This window comes from Heliangelus exortis, chromosome 14, assembly GCF_036169615.1.
Source record: "Heliangelus exortis chromosome 14, bHelExo1.hap1, whole genome shotgun sequence".
Classification (NCBI taxonomy): domain Eukaryota; kingdom Metazoa; phylum Chordata; class Aves; order Apodiformes; family Trochilidae; genus Heliangelus; species Heliangelus exortis.
Genome location: NC_092435.1, coordinates 11,803,204 through 11,822,544, shown reverse-complemented (window position 1 = coordinate 11,822,544; position 19,341 = coordinate 11,803,204). Strand labels below are relative to the sequence as shown.

General features: G+C 40.2%; 1 protein-coding gene across 2 annotated transcripts in view; it reads left to right on the top strand.

Annotated features, from left to right (window-relative positions):
• The window catches only part of TBC1D8B (TBC1 domain family member 8B), a 35,597-nt gene that overhangs the window by 15,634 nt on the left and 622 nt on the right, over positions 1-19,341 (top strand). Inside the window, exons 6-20 of one of the 2 annotated variants that reach the window (XR_011728770.1) lie at positions 106-313; positions 1,894-2,061; positions 3,381-3,530; positions 5,486-5,636; positions 7,037-7,251; positions 7,671-7,788; positions 8,650-8,935; positions 10,483-10,629; positions 13,188-13,286; positions 14,427-14,495; positions 14,704-14,944; positions 15,811-15,876; positions 16,107-16,190; positions 18,613-18,669; positions 18,981-19,078. Coding sequence is in view for 1 of the 2 variants with exons in the window: in XM_071758177.1 (XP_071614278.1) it covers positions 106-313; positions 1,894-2,061; positions 3,381-3,530; positions 5,486-5,636; positions 7,037-7,251; positions 7,671-7,788; positions 8,650-8,935; positions 10,483-10,612; positions 13,188-13,286; positions 14,427-14,495; positions 14,704-14,944; positions 15,811-15,876; positions 16,107-16,190; positions 18,613-18,669; positions 18,981-19,078 (2,140 nt within the window). In the remaining variant the exon portion in view is untranslated. The remainder of the gene's footprint in view (positions 1-105; positions 314-1,893; positions 2,062-3,380; positions 3,531-5,485; positions 5,637-7,036; positions 7,252-7,670; positions 7,789-8,649; positions 8,936-10,482; positions 10,630-13,187; positions 13,287-14,426; positions 14,496-14,703; positions 14,945-15,810; positions 15,877-16,106; positions 16,191-18,612; positions 18,670-18,980; positions 19,079-19,341) is intronic. The other variant, XM_071758177.1, reaches the window with a different exon arrangement.

Sequence of the window (19,341 nt, the reverse complement as noted above, 5' to 3'; positions counted from 1 at the left end):
ACTGACTTTTCCCAAGGTATTTTTTAACTTTGTAAAGACATGTTAAACTTATTTAATTTTTCTTTTCTTTCTCCTACCCTGTTTTTTGTTTTATTTTTAATCTAGAGGCCTCGAGAGCCGAGCCCACAGTGAGCAGTTTAGTGCATTCTTCAGGTTACCCAAAGAAGAGACCTTGAAGGAAGTTCACGAGTGCTTCTTATGGGTTCCTTTCAGTCATTACAACACTCATGGCAAAATGTGTATTTCAGAAAACTACATTTGCTTTGCTAGCCAGGATGGCAGCCTGTGCAGTGTAATCATTCCATTGAGAGAGGTAATGCAGAGTGCAAATCAGAGCCAGTTATACCAGAAATATTGCACTTGTGTAGCTTAATTCCAGTTTAGCAGATTTTCTTTACAATCTGCTTTGCATGATGTCATACATATCTCTCTACCTTGCATACTGCATATAGGAATTCTGTCTGAGGTTTATAGAACTGTTTTCCTGTTTCAGCTTTGCTCCCTGTATTCTCTTTCCCTGTTCTACTTACTTGAATCTCTGTAGCTGGGTACAGAATCCAAATTTTTTTAATACTTATTTGCTTAAATGGAAAAGCATATGGTTAATTCTTGAAGCTGATGAGAGATTCTCAAGATAAAAAGTGAAGAACTGGTGAGGGTAGAGGATCTTGAAGATTACTAATTGCTCTGCTGTATTTGTTTCTGAGCTCAGTAGAGCAATTGTTTTCACAACAGTTGATTGGTGCTGTCCAAAAGTCTACAGGAAATCCATTGGCAGTGAACAAGTGCCAGTGCCATTACAGCTGATAGTCTCACAGTATGAAAAAGAGCCCTATTGCAAAGGACACTGCATTCATAATTCTATAGCCTACTATAGCTAGAGTGTGGAATAACTTCTGGGGAAAAAAACCCCCACAACATTCTCCATCCCTCTCTTGACTTCATGTGATCTGGGACATTGCCACATTTCAGCTGTCAGCGTCAAGAGCTTTTCATCAGCACCCAGACATACTTTACAATAGCCTAAAAATTAACCAGGTTCTATAATTGCACTGCATACTCTGTGTACTTACTCCCTGATGAAAGGCATAGGGGGGTGAGTGAGCTAATTTCAACAATACACTTGCTGTTCCCCTCCCAGATAAAGCAATTTATTTGATCCTCTATAAATAGTTCTGCAAACAACAGAGGATTCTGTAACCTGTGAAAAACGAGATGAGGCTGTGTTAAAGGAGCTTACTCTAATTTTATTCTTGTGGATTGTCAGGCCCTGACTGTTTGCTCTGTAGTGCTGCAGAGTTACTTTATTTCAGTGCTCCTTCATTCTTTGCCTGTAACAAGCATTGCATTAGCAGTCAGTGTAGCTGTTCCTGACTGTCTCACTCGTGCTTGCATTATTACAGTGTATTAATTGCTCTAATCTGTAACTGTGCCATCATGACAATTAAAGTCAGCTCCAGCTGTTGTGTTATGGCAGCTGTCTTTGAGAGGGTATTCTCAGTGGAAATTCATTTTTCTGAAACTTGTTTCATTTGATTACTTTCAAAAGCCATATTTTGTCTGCTTTTCAATGATAAGAAAAAAAGAGTATCAGCTTTAGTAGGTAGAAGGAGGCAAGATTTCTAAGTAAGCTCAGCACTCACAGATGGGAAAACCTTTGGAAAGATTTTTCTGTACTCTGTCAAAAATCTATCATGTAATAGATAGATTTGTGCTAAAATAGCTCCAGACCACCAAGCTTTGAAATAGTGATTTTATCACTTGTGTTGTTAATTTTCTTGTGTGGTGCTTTATGCTACTGTTTCATGTCTGGGTATATTTTTAACAGGTTTTCTCTTCTAGAAGTAAGCTGGTAAAATTTCTTTCCTAATGGATGTGTTCTTTCTTCCACAGGTCACAGGGGTGGATAAGGCAGACCCAGCCAACAGAGGAGTCAGCATTAGTACCAAAGGGAAAACAGCTTTTCGTTTTACAGAGGTGAGAGATTTTGAGCAGCTTGTGGCAAAGCTCAGGATGAGATGCAATGCAACTTCAAGTCCCCAGTACATCGTAAATACAGAGGTAACTGCTCTGCTAGTTCTTGTGTCTTATTACCTCTTCCTAGGGATTAGGTTTTGTAGTCTTACTGGGAGTATGCATGTTCTTGGCAGTGTTTTGTTGTGTAATACAACATATTTGTATTTAAGCCTGAATCTAGAAACAAGATGAGTAACTATGTCTGCTGTACCTCTAGATTTCAAGTCGTCTAAATCTTTTTCTCTTAAAAAAAATGATGTTCCCATCTCTTGCCTTCAGATCCCCCACATTAAAACAAAAGTCCACCAGTTGGATGTAACATTATGTGTAGCTGTGCTGGTTTTTGCCAGCTATTTGACTCAAGAAGTTGATGGAATGAATTTAAGGTTGTTTCTAGATGTGAAGAACTCTGTTAGTCTACTTTCATGCATAATAAAGAATGCAGTGACAAACCATCCCAAATGAGCATTATTTATTACAGTTACTGTATTTCTTCTCTGAAAATTTTCCCTTGAAAACAAATTAAATAGAATCAGCTAGAGCTGCCTTTAAAATGCCAGTGCTAAGAGTGAAGTAGTGTACAAATAAATGCCATTTAGTAGAAAATAATCAGTATATCAGGAAAATCTCTACCTTGAGATTTTGACTCTTAAAAGGCAAAAATGAGTATTAAAAACAATATAGTTGGATGTCAGCAGAAATTCTCTGCTGATAAGAGTGCATCACATCCTGGGAAGATCTTAGTGGTAACTACTGCTGCTCAGGAGCATTTTCTTTAGGATTAAATTACTTTGGGTTATATCGGCATTATTTTATCGTACCCTGCTAAGTCATGTACCTCTGGTTTTAAGGTGTGGAAAAATAAATAACTGAGCCCATTTGAAAGAGAATGTGTTAAATAATGGCTCTACCGTAAATACAGACTCTTTTGGGTTCTTTTACTTTGCTCTTCAGCAGGTTTTGAAAAACAATGACGGTTCTAATGCTGGTTTTTAAATGCTCTCAGCATTTCTGTTTGGTACACAGCTTCATTTAAATTAATATTTTCCTTTTGACTGCAGTGGTGATGGATGGTCAGGCTTCCCTATCTGCTAGTTCTCATTATGAATATTTGTTCTTTGATAATTAAGTTTTGTAGAGATGGGGTGGTTTGTCATTTATTTCAAGTGCAGCCTCCTGAGAGCCCACCTGGGCAGAGGAGAGACTGCTGGTTTTATTTTATTTTGGAAGTCTGTATCTAGTACCTGTCACTTAATATAATAAACAATGATGTTCTAACAGCAAAATGGTTTCTGGTATCAGTGCTGCTTCTTGAAGGACTGGTTGGCAATTGTAACAACCACTGTTAAATTTTTTTTTTCAAGGTTGCATCTGGTTCTGCCTCTGACAATCCAAACGATGTTGATGGGGGACTGTCAAAGATGGGTCAGAGAGATAACAGCAAGACTGTCAGTACAGAAGCACTAATGACTGTCTACCATCCTCAGGATGCTGAGAACCTAGACTCTAAAATGGTAAGGGATAAAATGGCCAACAGTTTATGGAATCTAATTGGAAAGGACTGACGTATATTCAAAATGTGTTCCAGCAAAGCTGCTGATTTCCTCTGGGGCTGTGCCAATCTTCTTTCATCTGCATTTTCTGTATTTGGAGTCCACAGGGTGCTTCTTCATGGCTCCTTTCAATTTTCATCTTTTTTTTTTTTTTTCCTTTCAATTTTTCATCTTGTTTAATAATGATAAGCCTTATCTTTATGGAACTAATTCTTCCTGCTCTTCCACCCCTCGGGGAGGAGATGGCTTTTTATTTTCTGGTAGTGAACATGTTTCATATCTATCTGAATTGTCAGAATACATAGTAACTACAAACTCTTTGGGAGCAAGGAGAATGTTATCAAGAAATTGACTTAATTTCTTCCTTGTTTCATTCCTTTGCAGTTCCTTCTGACAAAGCTATGCTCTGGATAATGTTTCTTTAGTTGTTTTTGCAGCAGGGCTTTCCACTTCTGCTTCTCCATAGTGTGGGCAAGAAGACTTAAAGATACTATTTTGTAATAAAGTCTTTCATCAGAACTGGGTAAATTAAGATACAGAAATTTTTCATGTTAGAAAAATCAGAAAATAAACACCCTTTGGGCAGGAGAAAAGGCAGCCCAGATTTTTCAGTTCTGCATTTTATAGTGAGTTGAACAGAAATGGATAAAATCTATTTTTTTCTTTTGGCACCTTTAATTGCTTTAACAATGTTAAATCTTACTGCACAGAAAATGTAGTGGCAGTGTTGATCCTACCTCAGCCTGGAGTCTTGCATGAGTTGGAGCACCAGACCAGCAGCTGCTTTGCTTCCAAGAAGTTGAATTGCATTTGAGGTTCATAATCAATAGTTTATTAGTAACCTTGTACTTTACAAAGCATCTGTTTCACTGCTTCTGCTATCTACACCTCCTTCTACTCTGCAGGTAAAATGCCTGTAACTTCAGCTTTGTCTGAATAGGGAACTTTTGGCAGTTTTCATTCTGACAGTCAGGTTTTACTTACATGGCTGGTCCTGCTGAAATTCAGGTACATACACTGATTGCTTCTATGTTGACAGAAATTGCTAGTTTGTAAAAACATTCTATCTGGTTGATAAATATTTGGTTAAATCTAAAAACTGTATGGGCATAACTGTTTTCAGGTATTAGTTCCTCTCCTTAATCCAAGCAGACTTCATTCTCCTATATATTTTCCTGCTTATTGAGTCTCTCCTGCTGCTACCTGGAGCTCATGTAAGTAAACTGAGAAAAGATTGAGAAACTGTGGGAGAATAATCACACTGATGTCATGCTGCCCCTCTGTGTGCTTTCCATTCTGTGCCAAATCTGTCAACTAATCTAGTGCAACAAAGCATAATGAATCAAAAAAAGGAAGCAACCTGTTTTGCCTGTTGAGTTTCTGTGGGATATTATTTAATCTGTAACAGAATGAGTGCAGTTTTATTAGCAAAGATCAGTTCACAGACATGTTGGAATCAAAGTATGTTAATTTATCAGAGTAATTAGCAAGTGCCTGTGACAGTGAGTTGACTTTGCAAGTAATCACTTGCTTGATTTCATTGGGCTGTCTTGGCCAAATACGTTTTCTCTTGGTTTGTTTGTTGGAGTTCTTAAATTCAGCACATAGAAACTTGCCACCTCACACAGGCAAACCTAGCCTTCTAATCACCTTGGTTTTCTTAGTTATCTTTTCTGCTGGTTTCATTCAATAGTAGGCAAAGGAGGAGATTGCATTGAATACCAAATTTATACTCTGCACAGGTTGGATTTGGCTCTGATTTGCACCTGCATTCATTTCACGTATTAAAACGGATTCCAGTGTTGTCATTTCCAGTTCATATGGATGTAACTGGTAGCAAAATTTGGTTCTGTTCTCCAAAACATGAGTAAAATCTTCTAGGATACTTAATGTTTGCTGTTTTTTGCTTCTTCTAGCTGAAAGAAAAAATGAAAGAGCAGTCCTGGAACATCCTCTTTGTTGAACGTGGACATGGTGTCAGCATGTTCCGAACAAAGAAGACCCGAGACCTGGTTGTAAGAGGGATCCCAGAGGCATTGAGAGGAGAGCTCTGGCTGCTCTTCTCAGGTATTGCATAACAAATGTAATTGATTGATTTTGTGAACTCTACTGTGTGGATGTCCTAGTTACTGACTGAATGCAGTCTGACAAAAAATACTCTTCCCTCTGTCAATTTATCCAAATCTTTGTGAAGACTCTTGAAAATGATAAACAGGATCATTTTGTCTGTTATTTTGTTTTACATTGATTCAAACTAAACCTGCCTCTGCCACTTGTACAGCAAACTCAATTGAAAAATAGCAGTAATAATACATGATGTTCCAAGGGACAAGCAGCTTCAGCAAAGCCTCTTTACTTGTTGAGAAGAAAAGCATGTTTGTGGGGCTGTGTTTCAGTTGTTTTGATTTAAGCTTTCTTGAGAGGATAGCATTGCCAGACACAAAAAGCAAACATGTTTCCCTGGTAGAGAAATTGGTCCCAGTTGTCAGCAGCTCTTTGCTATAGGCTGTTGCTTGGTTTAAAGTGTGAGATGTACAGGAATTGTGGACTTTTTTATACATATGGGATCTCTTGCCAAAGCTCTGAATTTGCTTTTGTGGCTTTCTTGACACCCGTTAAGACACAGCTCTCCCAGAGCACTGAACCAGAGGAAATGGAGGCCCAGGGAGCTGAGGCACTGCTTTCCAACACCACACTGTGCTTTCCATTCCCCTTCTCTGAGACACCTAGAAAAGCAGCAGCCACTGACTGGATCAGGGCCAGACAGAAAGCCTGTGTCAGATTCAGAAAATGACCTGCAGATTTTGTGAAACCACAGGACCTTATCGGCTATTTGTACTCCCTGTGTTCCCCTGGGCAGACCTTTCTGCTGTTTCAGAGGATGTTTATCCTAACAAATGCATTTTATTTTGCTTATTGTATGGTAGTTCCTTCTGAGGGCATTTGAGCACAGATTTGTCTTTTCTAGTGTTTTTTTAGCATTTACATAGGCATTTTTGCTTCTGTTTACCAGACCAATATCTGTGTCTTGGAAAGTGTTGACATAAAAGTTGTGGAATAAATTAGGTAAAGATCAATCCTGTGCCTATTTTTCTAACCTGTTCCCAGCTCTACAAACTGAAAGGTATTGTGTTTGCCAGAAAGCTTGGGCAAAATTGTAGGTGAAAGGAAGTATTTGTTTGGTTTTTTTTTTTTTTTCCCCAGTGAAACAAAATACTAATTCACAATCAACTTCATACTGGAAAGTGACTTAGATGTCCTCCAAGCCTCATTTTATCTTGCTTCCCTTTTTTCATTTCAGAGTTTTTTCACTGGTTTCCATACAATTACTCTGATGCATTATTGCAGTAACACCTGGAGATTCATGATGTACCTCAGTATTCACCAAAAGTTTTAATACAAATTGTAGACAATAACGTGGATACTTTACAGTTTTCCTCTAATACTGTGCAATACTCTGTTGGCAGGTGCTGTGAATGATATGGCATCCAACCCTGGATATTACACTGAGCTGGTGGAAAAGTCTTTAGGAACGTGCACTTTAGCTACCGATGAAATCGAACGAGATTTACGGCGCTCCCTGCCTGAGCATCCTGCTTTCCAAAGTGACACAGGAATTTCTGCACTCCGGAGAGTTCTTACAGCTTATGCATACAGGAATCCCCAGATTGGATATTGTCAGGTACAGCAGTTTTGAGATTCTGGGTGCTGGTTGTTTAGCTCATGATGGCTACATAAATATCTAATGGTTTCTTGCTCAGTGGGACACTTACTGGCTTTTTTTGTGCCACTGAGTAACATGAGTTTTTACATTGCACTTGAATTTGTTGGTAGATGCTCTCATGTCCACTTCATGCGTAAGCCTTTGAGTTCTTACTAGACTTTTAGCACTTAAAAATATTTTTAGGTTGTTTAAATACTATGCTCTATATTTAATAACATAGATAAAAAAGTCTTGTACTGGATATGGCTGCAGGTTATCCTGGCACTCTAAACACACGCTGTAAAGCGCTTTCAGAAATATAAATGTCAAGTATGACAACAGTTGCATTTTCACCACTGTTCCTTGTAAATACTTCCTTTTCTGTTAAAATGTTACAGGCAATGAATATTTTGACATCAGTACTTCTGCTCTATGCTAAAGAGGAGGAAGCATTTTGGCTCTTGGTTGCTGTGTGTGAAAGGATGCTACCTGATTATTTCAATCGTCGAATTATTGGTAACATCCATCTGTCTTTATCTAGAACTGAATGTAAATTATCACTCATTAAGAAAAAATGTAAGGGACGAGCTGAAGACTGAATAGTCAAGAGAAACTGTTGCATTTGGGTTCAGTATTGTGAATCACAAAATCACAGAATTGTCATGGCGGGAGAAGACCTCTAGGATCACTTGCTGCAACCATCAACTCAGAAAAAGCCACCAGGACCACTAGAGCATGTCCTGAATGTCTTTTGAATGCCTCCAAGGATGGTGACTTCACCACCTCCCTGGATAGCCCATTCCAGTGCCTGACTACTCTTTCAGAAAGAAATTCTTCCTGATACTTAGTCTAAACCTGAAGTAGAAGATGGAAGTTAGAGAGAAAGTCCCATGTGTCCTCCTTAAGCAGGAGTAGATATGATTTTCAGATCTTGTCATTATTCTAGATAAGACTACTCAGGAAGACTATTATACTGTTATTTTGGAATTATAACTGCAATTCATATTACTTATTTGAAACTTAGCTTAAATAAATGAAGAATAATTACTCCAGGTCCAGACTTAGTCTTTGATCTCACACTCAGTACTTGCTAGAAGGAAATAGGATGTGAAGTTTCTCTCTAATTGCAGAAGCAGTTTACTGGCTACCAGTAGAATCCCTGAAAGTAGCCAGATGCCCACAGAAGTGCTGCCATGCCTTGCATACAGCATGCAGTGAGGCTTTGCAACCATGCACAGTGGCTCCAGGCAGCTAGACCTGCTGTTGTACAACAACACTCTGTTAGGAGAGGGGCTTGATTTCTGCTGGGTGCTCTGAGGAAAGTTTGCTTCTCTGTGTTAAGCTCTGGGTGGTGGTTTTGTTATCCTTTCCCTGCAGGTGCCTTGGTAGATCAGGCAGTGTTTGAGGAGCTCATCAGGGTTCATCTGCCTCAGCTGACAGAGCACATGACGGACATGACTTTTTTTTCCTCGGTCTCTCTCTCCTGGTTCCTTACCCTTTTCATCAGTGTGCTGCCTATTGAAAGTGCAGTCAACGTGGTGGACTGTTTCTTCTATGATGGAATAAAGGCAATCTTGCAGCTGGGTCTGGCAGTGCTGGAATACAACATGGAGAAGTTGCTGACTTGTAAGGATGATGCAGAAGCTGTCACTGTGCTCAACAGGTATCAGTGGGACTGGTTTTCTTCTGGGCTGTGTAGCAGCTGTTGTGATTGCAAATAGATGAGTTGTTCTGGGGCAGCTGAGAAGACATCTGGACAGGACTTCCAAAAGATTAAAAGGAATTAAATGTTTGTCTTAGGCCAAAATTCTGGAAGAGCTCGCTGGAAAATGTACTGAAAATCTCATCCTGCGTTAAAGTCCCTCTAAAGCCATTGCCATTTTGTGTATTTTTAAGTAAACATAATGTTTTGGGGTTTTTTTTTTCTTTGCCTGGAATTTGTATCACTTATAGAAGGTGGCTTTCCTTAATGATGAGGTAATCCAAGACTGTTCCAGACAGTTCAGGCATCAATTTACTGAAAACATATTCTGTAGCTCAGTTCTTGCAGATCCTCTGCTGCTAATGGCTTGAAATAGAACTAAGACTCAAAGAAATTGAACTGAGACAATCATAACCAGATGCTTGGTCTATATTAGCATTTGAAGAATAAATTCCAATATGCAACATAAAGTACATTTTAAACTTATGTATTGCAAGCAAAACTTGCTGAAGAAGTCACTAGGTTTTGACTTTTAAGAGGTGGTAATTAGAGATTTTTAAATGTAGCATGTTTAAATAAGGTGGGGGCTACAGGATTAATTAGACAAATGTAAATTTTATTGTAAGATACCATGTAGCCTAGTATGTATCCTAAAACCTAGCTATACTCACTCAAGTATTTAGCACTTAAAACAAAAACAACAGTAAGAACACGTTTGCCCAGTTTAAATATATTAAAATTAGAAATCTAGAAGTGTGCTGAAATTTTAATTTTTACTTCAACCAAACAAGCTGCTGTTTCCACTTAACACCCAGTTGTGATGATTATTATAAGCTCTTTTTGAATTCTTGCTCTCAACTTTTTATCTGGCTGTAACACTTCTGTTGCACAGTTAATCCAGCCTGGTATATTTTAAAAAAGATCACAGTGGTTTGCCTCTTAAGAAAAAGGAAATTATTAGTCTGTAGATATGTGTCCCTCATGTTGGAGAAGAAATTTGCCAGCTTCCCTATGGATCTGTTCAGGCTGTTTATGTAGGTATGATGAATAGGTGCAGATCAGACATGTCTTGGTTTGTGCACCTGGGGAATGCAGAGTGGCAGGGTCACAGTTCAGGACAAGGCTCTTTTCCCCCCTCCCAGCTGTGCAGTTCCATCCTTGCAGGATGGGTGAGCAAACCAGGGCAATGTTGAGTGGAAGGGACCTTGGTGAACCTCTAGTCCAACTTCCCACTCAAAGAGAACTACTGCCAGCACTGCAGCACATCAGCCCTGTTACTGTCTAGCCAGGTCTTAAAAAACCCCAAGGGCAGAAGCTCCGCAACATTCTCTGGGTAGCTGGTTCCCATGTTTATGTATCCTTGTTACTGTTACACCCTACTTGTGCTGCTCCTGCTGTTCCTTGTCACCATTTCCCATTCTCTGTGCACTTTTCTTCAGTAGATGTTGTTACTGCTCTGTTGTGATAAATGAGTTCCTGCTGATTTCTTGTGTGTTTGCTTTGTGCAGATTTTTTGACAGTGTCACTAACAAAGACAGTCCTTTGCCTCCAGCTGTGCAGCAGGGCTCCAGTCACAGCGATGCAAAGGATGATCATCCAAAAGTGGACATCACTGATTTGATCCGGGAGTCAAATGAAGTATGTGTTCTTTTTGGGTATGTTTTCACTTAAAAACAGTGCAGCTGCAATGTACAGACTAGAGGAGAAAGTCTGTTTTGACTGGTAGAAATTGGGCACTGGAAACCTTATAGGTTATGGGATAGGTTTGGTTTTGTATTGTTTTGGTTTTTTTAACTGCCTGGAATGTGCTTGCTGGCTGTCCTGAGTGGAGTTTCCTAGGTTCATCTCAGGTATTGCTATCCCTTATTCACTTTATTGGTATGGCAAGCAAATGACAAAGTACAGCAGGAACAGCCCCTGCATTTAATAATTTGAGACTGCTCACTGCAGATGGCAGTCAGTGGGAGCATGTGACATAACAACCCATGCAGGAAACTCTGTACTTGAGTCCACTTACAGTCCTTTAGCACTGTCTTTCAATTTACAAGTTTGATGGTTGCAGCATCTAGCTCTGCAGCTCTGCATAGGGGAGGAAGTAGGTCTAGCTTCTCCTTCTCCTTTTCTTATGGTATTTTCATGAGGCATTATCTTTAGTGTAATTTGTGTCAGGGTATGGATTTGTATCCAGTTGTAGACAGGTTTCTACCCAGTCCCCCTGAACTCTGATTTGGGCATATCCTTGAACCTGAATCTCCCACTTCTAAGTATACAGCCCTGTTCCTAGGCCCTCATCCCTGTATCTGTCTCATGCCAATTTTTATCTTCAGTTGAAACTGAATTTGTTCAATGCTGGTAAGTGTCACAACCCCTGTTTTGAGAATTGCTGATACAAAGTAAGAGTCAATTTCCCACTTCCCATTTTGACTAGGTGGTTAATTTCAACACAGTTCTGTTGTGGTGAAGGGTTTTGTTTTCATATCACTGTTGAAATAAAGTAAAACAAATTTCAAAATGGGGAGATTGCTGCAATGTAGAGTTGTCATTCTGCAGATAGGTCTAGTTACAAATAATGACTAAGTGAACAGAGATGTTCTTTGTGATACTGTTGCTTCGCATGGGTGTTCACGAGATAAATGAGATGAAGTGAAAAGATACGGAACTGAATTTTAAAATGATGTTACAGTTTAATGCCTTTCTGACTCAGGCAGAAATGCAAGACTATCTTGTGCAGCTTAATCAGGTAAGAAGTCAAGTTTAACAAGTGCAGGGAAGAACATGTAACATTTTATCACATCACACTAATTCAGTGGTAGATTATATGTCTTGTTTATATTCTTACTGAGGCCATTGCACAATATCAGTGCCCAGAAGCCAGACCTGTGAATGAGTTATGATTCAGAGATGCAATTTCTCTCTTCTTCCTCCTTGTTCCAAGTCAGGAGGTAGTGATCTTCACAAGAACACAGAAATACAATTCTGGAAGGTAGCTTCACAGGTCACCCAGTTCAGCTCCTTGTCCAGCATACACACAGGTTTTCCTTGAGATAGATCTAATGTTATTAAAAGAGAATCTGCAAAAACTTGAGGTCATTGTGGGGCTTCTCTGCCCTTGTCAGTAAATATCCTAATGTCCAGTGTAGTTCCTCATGGATGCATATTGAGGACAGTCAGTTGCAGGTTTCTCTGCAAATCCTTGTCACTATTTGGTTGTTGCTCATCACTTACCCTTTCAGCTCTGGTATTTTCTTCTTCTAAATTCCACACAATCAGTTCCTCTAACCTCTCCTCAAAGCTTATGTGTTCAGATTCTTTACGACTGTGTTGTAGTTTTTCATATCAGCACACTGCTGAAAATGGAAACAAAACACACTCTGGGAAAACTTTTGAAGGCCTGGCTACTTTGGTCATTGATCACTCATTTGTTCTTAAAGTTTGTTATGAGAACCAATTGTGCACATGGTGCCTGGTGATCGTGGTTGGGCCGTGTTGTTCTGGTTGCATTGCTGAAGACTGTCAAAAATCTTACAGAAGTAAAGATGTATCCTGTCTGCTCTTTCAGTTCTACTGAGACTAGACTCAGTTTCCTTGTAGGAGGAAATTAAATTCATTTGACAAGCCCTTGATAGAGACTGTTGCACTGTTTTGATTTATCCTATCTGTTTATATTTCAATTTTAATTGTTTCATTACTTGTTCCACGATTTTTCTGGGAATTTGTTTCTAATTTCGCCTCCTACCCCACTTCTCTTTACAGGTAAATGTATTTATTCTACTTCAATGTCAAACACCTCCCCTGTCCTTCAGAAATTCCAGAGGTAGCTAAGAACAGTTCAGAAACTACTTCAGCTCATTTTAAAGTTCACTAGACTAAACTTCAAGCCCTGACATCTTAGACTTTGCCACTCTGCAGCAGCAGTCACCATGTGATAGTGGAGCTGGAAGTAGAGCTGACATGTGATACAGTCTCCTCCTTTGTTTTCCTAGTGAGCTACTCCAGTTTCTTTTCTCCCATCACTCTTTGAAACACTTTCCCTTTTAAAGGTTACCCTGTTTAAGGAGAATGTTGGTGCTCTAATAAATGATTCTTTGCTCAGTTTCTGGGATTTTCCTTTGTGTCCTGTATTGTACCGTACTCAGATGCAAAAAAGACTAAAATATCTGCATAAAAGTGTCCAGCAGTAGCTGATTTCATGGAGTGATGCTTTTCTTCTTAGAGATACGGAGATATTCGATACGAGGATGTTGAGAGCATGCGCTGCAGGAACAGGCTCTGTGTGATCCAGGCATTAGAAGCTACAACCAAGCAGAACGTGGTGAGTGATTTGGAAGGACTAAACCCTTCCCACCAATAAAATTCCTTCTCTTCTGGAAAATTCTGAGAAGAGCTACATTGTCCAAATATATAGTTCTACATTAAAACCCTCTCATCCGTAGGGTGTCTGTTAGCTGAGGTTTGGCCTGTGACATTTTCAGTCTGTGAATCACAGCATGACCTTCTGGTCTCATTACCAGTAACACCATTGCAGACAACTTCTAAAGGCTGGCATATCTCTGACACTTTGCATTGATTGGAACAGCCTGACCTATATTCCTGTCTGCTGTTGTTAAATTGTTAATGCATTCCTCTCAGAGGCATAGACTACTGTAAAATGCTCACAGTGCTACAGTAAAACAATTAAGCACCTGCATTTTCACTTTGGGAAGCAATCCCAAGGCCACTGAGGAGATTATTGTGCTGCATTCAGCAAGGGGTGTTTTTTGTCTGGGGTGTGTGTCAATGTCCAGTGGAGCCTCCATGGTGTGATACTCTTCAGCTGCTGGTATCTTCCTTTGAGTTCAGAGTCCTGAATGAATGTGGAGGTTGCAAGGTGCTTCCTTTGTTTGCCTGCTTTCTTCAAGTGGCTCCTACTTGTATCAAGTAGTGCTTCTTTCTGTAGTAAATGTGGCCTGTAGCATCTGATACTTAATGCTGTTGGTTGTGCTAAGGTGATAACTGTTGTTATAACATTTTATAACATGGTACCTGGTCTTGCAGCTTACTTTGTTTTAAAACACTATGAACAATTTATTTTTTTTTTAATTTAAAAACTGAGGATTCAGCTTCACTGTTGAGAGCTGAAAATTAATTTTTCTTTTATAAAGGAAGCTATATGCTACACCATAATACATAATTGAATTTTATCTCCTGGCTTTCATAATGTAGGCTCCATGTGTGCAAGTAATGTGACGAGCTTTAAGCTCCCTTTTTTTAGAAGAAATTTCTTTCAGTCTTATAATCTTCTGATTGCTTTTGAAAAGAAGTTCTATTCTTAGTCCTAACTGTAGCATGCCAAAACCTGGAATATTCAAACAGTGTATTTTACTGCAAGGTCAAGTCTCCCACAACTTTATTCTGCAGGCTTATTCCAAAGGTGGATGACTCATTAATTGGTTTTATCTTAATTTTGTTTCAGCTACGTGTTGTGTCCCAGGATGTAAAATTTAGTCCTAGTGATCTTGAAGAACTTTATGAATTATTCAAGGTAATGTGCCATAATCCTCACTTACCAAACATCCATCTTAATGCTTGACTGTGTTAAGGGTGTGAAACAGTTTTAAGAAACAGAGGTAAAAGCTAGATTCAACATATGTTTTTGATGTCAGCTTTAAATCAAGTTATATAGCTAACTTTTTACGACCCAGAAAGAGCTGCTGCTTCAGAAAATCTAACATTCTCTCTTTCTTTTGCAGAAGGAGCACTTTCTTTCCTGTTACTGGAGTGCAAATAGTCCTGTCTTGCAACACCATGATGCCAGTCTGCCCTATCTTGACCAGTATCGGGTTGATTGCCAGCAATTCAGGGTTCTCTGTCACCTCTTGAGCCCCTGGTCACACTGTGCAAACAGAGACTCCCTGGCCTTGTGGACATTCAGACTGATGGATGAGAACTCTGACTGCCTTATAAACTTCAAACAATTTGCCTGTGTTCTTGGTATGAGAACAACACACATTTGTGGCACGTTGATGAAGGAGCTTCATCTTGGGAGCAGTTCTGGAGGGTATCACCTTCCATATGCTATAGAGAGCCTATGGACACTGCCCTCTGAGCTCTGGGTCAAACAGTATGGTTTTTGTCATGTAACATTACATTCAAAGACTGTTTAAATGGCAAGCCAATTGCTCAAAATATATTTATAAGCTCGAGAGTGGGATCTCCACTATTTATGTGAAGGAAAAAGGCTTTAATTTGCAGGACTGTGCTCTTGTTTTCTTGCCTGGATTTATTTCACCATGATATAGCTAACATGAACCAGTATCATTAATCCCCTGAGAATTATCTCCTATTTGAGATTAAACTGAAATACAGTTTTACAATGAAAATATCAGAAAATGAAGAAATTATATGATCTCATTGCCCAGCATGTTTGGTTGATGACAAATGCTTCCTCATACTGAGTCATCTCATACACAGATTGTGGCAAGGTGACCAGTGCCTTATATCTCTGAGGAACTGAAAGTTTCCTTGACTTATTACTTTGTTCCTTTCATCTTGTCTTCAAAATGGTATTGTTCAGGAAACAAAAATTTAAGGGGAAACACTGAAAAGACATTAGCATATATTTCTTTGGTGCTGTGGCTTTATTTTAGTAAAATCATAGCCTTTTTCAGTGGCTTTCCTTCATGAAGGCAAAGCCTAGGCTATATTGCCTTTCTTAAGCTTCATCTCTAATTATATTCCATGTAAAGTAGGATACATGTCCAGTTCCAATCTCCCTGGGTTGTATTTGCTTAGGTTAAGGGGGTGTTCTGAAGTTTGGTCCAGTTGAAAAATACTTTCTTGCCTCTTTCCTCTAACAGATACCATGTATAATGGAAGCTTCACTGACAAACTCAAGCTTCTTTTTAAGTTGCACATCCCTCCAGGTAAGTGAGAGGCAGTGGCCTCTGAACTGTATTTCCTGTTGTCACCAGTCCTGGTTACAGTCCAGTTCTGATAGCTGTGGTACAGGGATGTGTTCTGTGGGGAGGACTCTAATCTGCTCTAATGCCATTTCTTTTCATTGGGTCCATTTGTCTCTATGAATTTGCTTTTTATCATTGCTTTGGTAATGCTTGGGAACCCCAGAAACACTTTATTAATTTATTTATTGCAGCTTTTACTGAAGTAGAATCTCTAAGTCCTTCCAAGGGTGGTGATCTTTCAAAAGAAGAATTGATCCACTTCAGCCAACTCAGTGGTAAGTGCCAGAGTGTGAGGAATGTTAGAAGGAATCTATTGTCTGAAAAATGGGGAGCTCTCATCTGAAAACTGCAAAATCCAGTAAACCATATCACTGTCACCAAGAATCCTCTGCAAAGATTGTCTCTGGATAGTTACATTTTGATCAAGTAGTGCAAACTTTGTGGATAGCTAGTGTGATGTTTACATGCTATTGATGTTTACAGGGAAATAGGGGAGTGTATTTGGCCATCAGTTCTCAGTGTAGTAGGCAACCTGTTGCAGTGGTTGTTGAAGTGATGGCCATTTCACTTTGGCATTCAAGACATAAAGGGATGATATTTCTTACCTCAAGAGATAAAATATCCATATCTATAATTATCTTGGGCACATAACCCAGTGTTTCAAAATCCTCTGCTTCTGTTTTAAACCAAGTAAACTGAAAAAAAAATTGTGGGCTCTAATTTTATGGTTATGATAAAATACTCTGTTTGGAAAGCTGTGTGGTTTTACTTCCTTGGAGACAGATCCTTTCTGTTTTTTAAAAACTACCCAGAATCCTTATCTGTAATGTATGGGTGTAGCGGCGAGCCTTTCTCTTCCCTGGGGGCTTGGCTCTTCTCCGGAGCTCTCTTGCCATCCCTCTTCTCAGGCGTCTTCATCTCTTGTCTTCTTCTCTTCTGACTGATTCTGCTTCTGGGAGCATGCCTTTTATCTTGCCCTTCAGCCCCGCCCATTTCCGGCTGGGGCAGGCCCTAATTAGTGGGCACACCTGGGCCTAAGCTCCCAGTTCATTATCGGCAACACCTGAGGACCTGTGGTTCTCTCTACATTTCCCCCCTTTTTGTTGTTAGTTGAAAAAATTTACAATTCATTTAAACATTTCATTCAAATATTTCATTACTTTTTTAAATATTTCATTTCACAATAATTTACGGCCTTACATTCTTAATAATTTACAAATATTTTTAAACATTTCATTATTTTTTCGTCATTTTTTTAATTTTACAACTTTCTTTGCCTTTGTGGGGGAAAATTCGGGCTCTTACCGGCTTTTTTGTGCCACTTTAGCCTTTGTTATCAACAGGAGATGAGGTCTCGTGAGCACCAGCTCAGCTTTCGCTGGTACTCGCCACCTCGGGATGCCTGGCCATGCAGAGGCTTCTCCGAGCATTCAGCGCACCAGTCTTATCGCGTGTCCCTAGGGCCCCGTTTCAGGACCGCGTTATTGCGTGTCCCTGGGAGGCTCCGTTTCAGGACCGCGTTATCGCGTGTCCCTGGGAGGCTCCGTTTCAGGACCGCACTGTCGCGTGTCCCTAGGGCCCCGTTTCAGGACCGCACTGTCGCGTGTCCCTGGGGGCTCCGTTTCAGGACCGCACTATCGCGTGTCCCTGGGAGGCTCCGTTTCAGGACCGCACTGTCGCGTGTCCCTAGGGCCCCGTTTCAGGACCGCACTGACTTGATGCGCACTCAGAGCTCCGCTTCAGCTTCAGCATTCCTCGGTCTTGAGTTCCGCGCGCCAACTCGCTGCGCCTTTCGAGCCTCATTCTTCTCTCCTGCCTGGCTCGCCATACCGGGCTGTTGTATCTTGCCATGCTGGGCTTCTACTCCGAGCTTCTACACGCCGCCTTCAGCATTTAAGCCTGGCCTTGTGGAGCTTTTTTTCGTGGTTGCGTTTTTGGAGCTCTTTATAGAGCGTCCCGCACCACCGTAGTAGCTCCATCGGACGTGGTTGCGTATTTCGAAGCTCTTTATGTCGCCTTCCGCATTTAAGCCAGGCTTTGTAGAGCTTCCCGCACCAACGTGGTCGTGTAGAGCTTCTTTTTTTTTACCTCAGCGTTCACGGCTGCTGTTGTTGCCCGCATTCTCCACCAGATGTAGCGGCGAGCCTTTCTCTTCCCTGGGGGCTTGGCTCTTCTTCAGGAGCTCTCACTCATGGTCCCTCTCCTCAGGTGTCTTCATCTCTTCTCTTCTGACTCCTTCTGCTTCTGGGATCATGCCTTTTATCTTGCCCTTCAGCCCTGCCCATTTCCGGCTGGGGCAGGCCCTAATTAGTGGGCACACCTGGGCCTAAGCTTCCAGTTCATTATCGGCGACACCTGAGGACTTGTGGTTCTCTCTACATATGGGTACAGTTCTCACCACTTCAAAGCAAGAACTTCATTGTTCTCACCAAGAACATTGTTAAGATTATTTGCTTAATACAGGTGTTTGCACTTTCATTTGTCATCTGCAGCCTCATGGTGACTTCTGTTTCTGTAGATAGTCTATAAATCTTACCATAAGGTTTCTTCTTGGCCTAATCTGTGTTGAGTCATGTGGTTGAGACATGTCAGTGAGGGTCTTGCTCCTGAAGGAAGGAAGTTTTGATAAAAAGAAATATAAAATTTGCACTCCTTTCTTGAATAATTAACTCTCCTTTTTCTCCTCCTAACCTGTAGTATCCTATGTTGGTGATAGTCTTGAAAGTGATTCTTTGAAGAGCAGCCCAGAAAGAGGTAAAGAATCCTGGAGACAGGCTTAGTACTTGTGTCATTTGGAGGAGTAGAGCTGGCAAAGTGTGTGGTGACAAAGTGTACTGAATAACATCATCTGTAGTGTAGTGCTAACATTATATCCACTTTTATAAACAGAGTCCTGGGAGTGGGGAGGGATATTTAAATTCTGACCTGGGATACTTGGCCCCACCACTCTATTGAGAAGGAATAACATTGAGCATGCCAGTTCTTTTACTCATGGGAAACCTAGTTCTTGTTTGTTCACTTGGTTTTTTTTTTAATTTTTTTTTTCTTTTCTTTTTGTCAAGTAGGGAAGGGAAAGGTTGATATTCAGGCATATCTGAAGCAATGGCAAGATGAACTCCTTAAAAAAGAAGAAAACATTAAGGATTTGCCAAGAATGAATCAGGTACACTGTCTTATTAAAATCTATTTTTGACTGCTGTTAAGTCCTATTAGTAGCTTTCTAAAGGATTTGTAGGTTCCCTTAATTTTCAGACCCTCACATTAATCTTTAGATTGTGGTTTTGTTTTTTTTCAAACTGTTCTAACTGTAAACTTGTGAAGAGAGAGCCCTTCAGACACACTTAGGTTTACCAGGGCTGGTCCAAGCCCATAATGTCACTAGAGCAGCAGGCACTGGGCTGAAATCACAACGTGTAGTGAGACAGG